This window comes from Anthonomus grandis, chromosome 4 (assembly GCF_022605725.1).
Source record: "Anthonomus grandis grandis chromosome 4, icAntGran1.3, whole genome shotgun sequence".
NCBI classification, from domain to species: domain Eukaryota; kingdom Metazoa; phylum Arthropoda; class Insecta; order Coleoptera; family Curculionidae; genus Anthonomus; species Anthonomus grandis.
In genome coordinates this window covers 29,356,843-29,365,583 of record NC_065549.1, presented here as the reverse complement: position 1 = coordinate 29,365,583, position 8,741 = coordinate 29,356,843, and the positions used below count along the sequence as shown (strand labels likewise).

At 31.3% G+C, this 8,741-nt stretch overlaps 1 protein-coding gene across 1 annotated transcript in view; it reads left to right on the top strand.

Moving 5' to 3' along the window:
• Positions 1-7,123: 7,123 nt before the first annotated feature.
• The window catches only part of LOC126735786 (vascular endothelial growth factor receptor 1-like), a 96,307-nt gene continuing 94,689 nt past the window's right edge, over positions 7,124-8,741 (top strand). Inside the window, exon 1 of the mRNA XM_050439893.1 lies at positions 7,124-7,374. Coding sequence (XP_050295850.1) covers positions 7,314-7,374 — 61 coding nt within the window. The 5' untranslated portion in view covers positions 7,124-7,313. The remainder of the gene's footprint in view (positions 7,375-8,741) is intronic.

Sequence of the window (8,741 nt, the reverse complement as noted above, 5' to 3'; positions counted from 1 at the left end):
TTTTTAAGCTTATTGGCCTTATAATTTAATTTTGTCTTAGAATTTTCGTTATAGAATACTTTAATATTTTTAATTTTTTTATTTTTTGTATGTGCAAAATACGCATTGGGTTTTTTGGTGGGCGGTAATGTTTGGGACTTAAAATATTAACGCTAAACTAAGAATTATACTGGGAATATTCTTGGGTTATTTTTTAATTGGGTTTGCAGCTTTCTTAAAAATGATAAACACAGCTTGCATAATACTAAATTAAATTTAAAATTGGCGCGTGCAAAATGGCAGTTCCATGGACACGCGCAGTTTCCGCGTATATGCGGATGTATGAACTCGCAGCAAAAGCGAGCTCTCTTGCAATAGTGCTAGCACCGCGAACGGTACTAATTTTATACGTTCGTACTAACAATGGCCGGCCAAAACCTATAAAGTGAAAACCGACGCTTATCGAGGTAAGTCTTTTGGTTTTGCCATCCTTCGAGCCGGACCAAATGTTTATGAATGGACTGTATTTGATTATAAAAAAAATTAATAAATGGCAAAACCAAAAGACTTACCTCGATAAGCGTCGGTTTTCACTTTATAGGTTTTGGCCGGCCATTGGTAGTACGAACGTATAAAATTAGTACCGTTCGCGGTGCTAGCACTATTGCAAGAGAGCTCGCTTTTGCTGCGAGTTCATACATCCGCATATACGCGGAAACTGCGCGTGTCCATGGAACTGCCATTTTGCACGCGCCAATTTTAAATTTAATTTAGTATTATGCAAGCTGTGTTTATCATTTTTAAGAAAGCTGCAAACCCAATTAAAAAATAACCCAAGAATATTCCCAGTATAATTCTTAGTTTAGCGTTAATATTTTAAGTCCCAAACAACGGGCATATATCGATTAAATAATATCGGGCGCGGAGTATAAATAGGTTGCTAGCAAACGACTTATGCTGCGTTCTAGTATTTAGATGCTGGATATCGATCGGGTGCTAGCTTCACAGATTAAAAAAATATCTAGAAAAACAACACAAAGTGGCAACTTCGGATACGTGCATTGTAAACATAGAGGTATTCTACCTTGCCAAGTTGCTTTTTTTTCATTAATTTTTTTGTCAGGAATCTTTTATTCTCAAAAATGTGTTGATTACTCTCAAAGTATATATCGTCGCCGTCATATGAAAAGTGCCTAAGTCCAAAAAGGTAAATTTTACAGGAGAAAAAAAAAACGTTTTAAAATTTTATATTTTTGGCTATAAACACTTTTCATTTTCTCCTGTAGTGTAGTAATAAATAATAATATTTTTTTAAATTTTTAATGGTACTATCGGAGTTAGGCAAATTTCACATGTTATTTCGTCATTTTGATTGGAGTTACGCAGCTTACACTATTTATTTTGTGTCCCTATCTTTATACTATTTTTATTGTAAATTTTAATCGAAACTTGATTAGATTAAATTAAATAGTGTTTTTTTTATAGTAAATGACATTTACATAAAAAATATAGTGAATAAAATTTAAAAAAAACTGAAAAAGGAATACAAAAACACGACTTAAATTTATAAAATATTTATTTAACAAATAAAAACCCTATTTTCAGAAGATAAGTAGGTACCTAATCCTAATACATATAAATACGCAGAAATACTTAAATTATATTAGCTTTATTCGTGTTCAAGTGAGTCGTAAAATTAATGATAGTATTGTTCTATTGTTACCTTTAATTCTTGAAGGTCTTCAAACTTGGTCTTTTTTATTTTTAACTTATTTTGGTATAAACTTGAAATATCTTCCATGGGGATACATTGTACAATATTTTGATTTAATCTGACCGGTAATGTTTCAAAAGTATGAGTATGTCGCAGCTGAAATTCAATTGACCCTTCAGGGCTATATTTTAATGCTCTAATATCGCGAACTTCGGGATCCCCTTTTTTATGACCAGGGCGGAGTTTGCTAATGAACTTTAGACCAGAAAAATCTTTAAAATAATCATGGTGCAAATGTTGCACCTCGTAAGGTTTTGGTAATTTTCTCGCAGATTTTGCATAAAAAACATAGTCTGCAGGTACGTTTATAATCCTACCAGATAATTTTCTTTCAATAGATGAGTGCATAGTGGTGGAGTATGATGAGACGTAATGGAGTGTGATTCTCCATTTGTGTATGACCTTTCTCTAAATATTTCTGAATGATGCAGACATCATTCTGAACTGCAAGATTTAAAAAGGCATTAGCCAAAATAACGTTGCGATTCTGTGCACCGCACCACCCATCACTATAAAGAATTATGTTTTTTTTTATTATTTGCATCAAGAGAAGGACAAACCTTTGTATTTAAAAAATTGCAAATAATTGAAGCAAAACAATTTGCTTTGATCTCACCTTCCCCTTCATGCCATATAAAACAAAATCCGTCCTTTGAATGCAAGTCAAAAATAGTAAAGTTATGAACAATTAACTTTGTTCTATAATATAAAGCAGAAACATTCGACTTGGGACTGAGTAGCACTGATTGCAAATCCATTGTAAAAACCCTATCACACGATCCTTTGTCCTTGTCTTTTTCAGCGCGGGCTTCTTCCTTTTTCGTAATATGCAGGTTATAGATTTTGTCAGAAGTGTTCTTTGTTTCATAACTTACACATACATCACACTGATCCTTTTTTGGAGAAAACAGGGATAATTTCATTTCCTCAAATATATATTTGAACAATGTTATACTGGCAGGCTGAATGTTCTTATCTTTACACCAAAAGTCCTTGTATGTATTATAAAGCTCCGATTTGTTTTTCCATTGAGGTTGCAAATAAAATTTGTCACTTGATTTGCGACAATAATGTGACTCTAATTTGGGTAGTGATTATAAAAATTTTTTAATTGACAAATTCTTCTCAATACTTCTTCTGAGAAGTTCAGTAGATTCTTCAGCATCTTTTTTTCGGATTTGTATTATATAGCTGTCATTATTGTTCTTCTCTGGAGAGCACATATCTTTCCAAACCTAAGAAGTAATAGTTCTTAGAGATATTCCTAAGGTATTACAGAACATGGTTTTACAAACTCTAACCCTGCCGTTACTCGGTTTTGTATTCAAAAAATAACTGCAGGATGTACTCCTTCGGCTTTCATTTTAATTTTTTCTGTTTCTTGCTCTTTTCGCCTCTGTTGCGGTCGTTCTTCCTAATACGTAAATTTTGCAGACCTCGCAAAACCATTTATTTTAAAGTTTCTTCATAATTTTAATATTCAAATCAGTTAGATTAGTGCATGTGAGATGAAACCAGCATTTACATTTATCAAACTGCAAACAGTGTGATAGCATTAATCTATATTCTTCTATTTTTCTATAGGAAATTTGGGGTACTGCTTTCACACATACTAAAACATTAATTTCGCCAGTTTTATTTCTTTCAACATGAGGTTACCTAGATTTTGAATAGCAGCCATAACTTAAAGATTGGATTTTAATCGGAATACCGTAGCCCGAGATGGCTGACGTCTTTCTGGGAACCTAATAAGATCTTTTTTATTTTTATAATTTTGTAACAAAATAAAAAAATCCGATTCTTTACCTGTTTAAGTATAATTGCGACGACAACGAAAATGTTGAAGCGGCGCTTCAACATTTTCGTTACAAAAAAAGTTTCCATGAATTTAATAAAGGAAACATTTTTTTATGCATGTGTGAAAGAATTCATGGCCCGCTATTAAAAAAACAAACATAAATATGGATTTTGCTGATTTTTGAAGCTATAATTTATTAAAGATTAGGTAAAAAATTTGCAAATATTTGACGTTTGAATAAACAAGGTGTTCTATTTAAAAAATACTAAGTTTCGGCTCAATCTTAAAAACAGTGCTCTAAAATAAAGTTTTAAATACGCTGCTGACTTTTTGTTTAGTTTACTGTTTAGTTTAAAAAATATGGCCTCAACTAGTTGCTCAGGTCCAGGGACATCCTAGGAAATAGAAGGTTGGTGTTTTTGTTTTTCAAATATTTAGCTAATCCTAACCTAACTTTTAGAAATAAGTTCAGGTGGTCAAAGTGAGCCCTCGGAATTTGAAGACAATGGAAGCTCTGATGATTACCAGCCTTCAATTTCACAGTCAGAGCCCGAGAGCGATTCTAGTAATACTATTGATAACAATGTTTTTTAAGAATCTTTGTTAGAAGAAAGCGTAAAAAAATCAAGAAAGCGTATGAGAATCGGGAGTGAATGGAAAAAAAAACAAACATAAATATTTTCGAGCTAGTGGTAAGTTACTGTGAGTTATACCAATGTAAAAAACCAAATTGTTCCCGCTAAAACGTTTTTACCTGCAGGCTGTTGCTGTAAATTAGAATAAGTTAATCATTCCAGAAATTCAAACGAAAATCCATCATAAATTTTATGGACTAGCTAATTTCGACTTACAGACCTGAAACATATTTTCACAAGTTAAAGTTAAGCCAGTGGCTCGTCATTATGTCACAAATAATGCTACTCCTACTAATAAATCAAAACATATGACGAGAGAATATTATTTACCTGTCAAGGACAGTCAAGGAAGTGACGTTAAAATATGTAAAAACTTGTTTAAACAAATTCTAATGGTGTCAGATGGTAAACTTGATAGAACCCTCAAGAAAAAAAAATTAATTAATGCTACCACAGAATCAACGAGGCCTACACCCTCCTGCAAACAAAACACCCATACAAAAAATTGATGATGTTTGTGACTTCATTAGAACCTTTCCAACCTATGTTTCCCATTACTCAAGGCATAACACGGACTTCTGTCCGTGTAGTTTGTCCCGACCTTTGTACTTTTAGTACCTTTGTACCTTAGTACCTTTGTCCCGACATGAATATTACAATTCTTTATACTGAGTATAAAAAAAAGCAGCTAATCCTGTGTCAGAATTTAAGTTTCGTGATGTATTTTACAGTAAGTTTAATCTTCATTTTCATCCACCTATTGTAGACTCCTGCAAGAAATGTGACGCTTTACAAAATAAATTAAAATATGAAGTAGATGAAGGAAAGAAAAAGGAACTAAATTTTCAACTAGAACTTCACCAACCAAAAGCCCAACAACTACGCGATGCCATGAGTCTAGATACCCAAATGTCACAGGACGAAGTTACAGTTATAGCCTTCGATCTGATGAAAACATTGCTTACGCCCGTCATCTCTACAGGTATAACCTATTATAAAAGGCAATTATGGACATACTGTCTTGGAGTACACAATTTGCAGAGCAATGAAGCCACGATGTTTGTATGGGATGAATCATTAGCATCTCGTGGATCACAAGAAATCGGATCATGTCTTATGTAGTATTTTAAACATAATGTAACGACCAAGAAAGTTATATTATATTCTGATTTATTAATTTGCCATTATGTTGTTCAATCTCAGGAATTTACGGTAGACGAAATTCAGCATAACTTTTTGGTTAGCGGTCATTCCTTTTTAGTATGCAACAGAGACTTTGTTGTAATTGAAAAAAAAAAAAATTCTTTCCCAATATTTATGTTCCTAATGATTGGGTTAATCTCATTACAAGTGCAAAAAAAAATCCTTTTAAAGTTGTTCAAATGAACCAAAACAATTTTTTTTCTACAGTCGACCTAGAAAAACTAATTACAAACAGAAAAATAAGTTTAGATTCTACAAAAGTAGAATGGTTGAAAATGCACTGTATTATAATAAAAAAAGAGGATCCATTTATAATTTATTTTAAATATGGTATAAGCGAAACTCAACCCTTGCAAAAGTTTAATGTTTAAAAAAGAAATGTTTCAAAAGATAGCATACAGGGACCTTTGCCTTTATTATACCCTACCGAACACTGTGTAACTGTCGAAAAAAAAAGATCTTCTAGAGTTAATTGAGTTCATTCCGCCAATTTATCACAATTTTTTCCGCTCTTTAAACTGTTCGTCAGCAGCATGGGATGAAATTCCTATAGTTGATAAAAATGATAAATAGTTTTTCTCTCTATTTCTTTAGAAAATGAATATATTTCTCGTTGTTTTTGCAGAAAAAAACTTTTTTTTGTATAGCTCTAAGTTGATTGTTTATTTTGAAATAAAAATATGTAAAAAAATTTATAATTTGCATTATTTGGTTATAGTCCATTATGGAAATTAATTAAACTTCTATAAAACCAAAACGGACCAACCCACATTTATTCTATTTTTTTTAATATAGTATTATTTTCTTAGATACATTAAAAAATATATAATTTTTAGTATTGCATTATAAATTAAATTCAAATATAACCCTTTAGAAGTATACAAAAAAATACCAAAACAATTCATAATTTTTAAACCTAATTATCTCCATTTGAAGTCAGTCAGGGATAGTCTGCTCTGGTTCTCAAGTAAAAGTAAGTAAAAAGAAAGTAAAGAATTGTACCGAAATTTTTTTCTCTCTATTTTTGGCCAGAGAAATTTAAATAATTATTAATTTTAATATGCAATATATTTACATGTTTGTACAAAGAATCTAATAGGAATTCATATTTTTAAATAGTTGACAATATCTACTCAGATTGATTGATGTCTTATACAAAATAATTTTGCTATCTACTTTTGGCCAATATTGTATTTAAGCTTGTAAGAGTAACAATAGAGAGTTTAATAAAAAATAACTGAAATAAAAAAAGGCGTTAAAATTTATATCTAAATTGCAAAGCAAAATCGATGAAAACAATTTTTGATAGGCTTTAAACTTATTAGTAGGAATTTCAAGTAGGGTTCTTGACATTTAAAAATAATATGGGGCGCCAGTAAGTTAACGGAATCTTAATTATAAAATATTTGATGATGTTTAATGATGTTTTATTTTTCTCTTCCTTCCTAAGATAGCTTTTATACATTTTTAAAAAGTCTAAATTAACTTTTAAAATTACTAAACTATTTATTTAAAAGATTATATAATTAGATTGTTATGAAAATCGGCTAAAACAAATCTCTATTAAGTCAATAAATATTTCCTCACCAAAACAGCCAATAACACTTATCTAATCAGTTTTATCAACTTAACAGCCAGAGTTTTCGGTTTTTCCTTAATAATACAATAATTTCGCGCTACTTATCTCAATAAAATTCCATTAAATAATTTTTTCGTATGCAAGCACGTTGATGACAAATCCCACACACCTTTCTCTTTCTGGACGGCTGGTATTACTAATATTGTTATTCAGTATTCAGAATTCAAACATGGTTTAGTCGTATTTGCGTCGAGCGTAGTGACGGTATACCAGACGATCGAGAAAAGAACACGAGATTGAATACGTAGGTACGGAGGCGAAGATATTCGCTGACGTCATGTGGTAATGTTTACTATGGGTGCTAGTGTAGTGTTTGTTGTGGGACTTTTACTATGTTTTTGCGAAGGTAAATAAAAATGTATTTAATATAAGAAAATCATGTTATTGCAATCTAAAACAGGTATATAACATTGCTGTGATCATGCATTTGGGTTACAGGCAATGATTCATTCTAGTTGTTTTCCTTGAAGAGGGATCTTAAGAAGCATGATGTTATTTAGTTTGCTTATATTGTATGCTATCGCACTTATAACCATTTTACCTCTTTACTAGCTCGTATAGTACAGATATTATAGTTTAGAGAACATACCAGTAACTTTTTTGGTGTCAATATTTTAAAATTGCAAACCTTGAAAAAATGCTCCTCGAATATTTTTTATGGAATATTTGTAAAATTTTTGGTATATTTATGAGAGAAATTTCAAAATATTCCTTTGAAATAAGCGTAGGTTTAAATTCTCATCGGGAGCATCTTAAATTTAGATTCAGTTATTGCATGCCTTTTATTAGGTACAATTATACAGGCTTATCAGAAACTATACTGTATTGTACAGGCTTATCAGAAATTTTCCGAGCAATAAGTTTTAGATGTGCTTTGGCACATACAGTGTGGTGACTTTAACTGGAATAAATTCACTTAAAACTATAATCAAGTTTTATCTCGCAAAATTCCTGAGACCCGTCGATTTTCGTTTATTTTTTTTTCACATTTCAAGATAGTTTTTGTATTTTTTCACCTACGGGGTCCAAATTAACCCAAACTTTTTTTTTCAAATGAAAAGCCACTTTTTTAAACTCTCATTGAAAAGAGCCCTTTTTCCTGATTAAATTGGCCTATTTACTTTTGTGATTATCTAAAGGAGAAATACGAAAAAAAAAATAAAAACCATTAAATTATTAAGTCTCGAAATATTTTGTGTTGGTAAATTTTTGGCGTGTTTGTTTATTTTATTGGTATCAAGACATTTCCTGACATTGTTGTAGTGTCACTGTTAAAGTGAATTTCAACCAGTTGTTAAATATGTTAACTTATATTGAATAAATGCCTTATTTATCCAATTCCTACAAGATTGAAATCTTAATGATGATTGGTTATGGGGACAGAAGTTGTACTCAGCTAGAGGTTGTCCACTTATTCAGGCAGAAATATCCAGATTTGCCACCTATTAACCAAGGTATGGTTAGTAAAATCGAAAGCAGATTTCGAGAAGTTGGGCACGTGAGGGATGTTTCAAGACAAAGGTCTTTTAAAATCGATGAAAACGCCCAATTAAATGTATTGTTAGCGATGGAAGAAAATCCGGTAACTGAAGCCAGAAAAATAGCTCGCGAAAACTCTATTCATCATAAATCTGTGCTAAAAAATTTAAAAAGTGCAAACAAACGACCTTATAAAATGCAACCCGTTCAAGAGTTATTGGAAGACGATCCAGA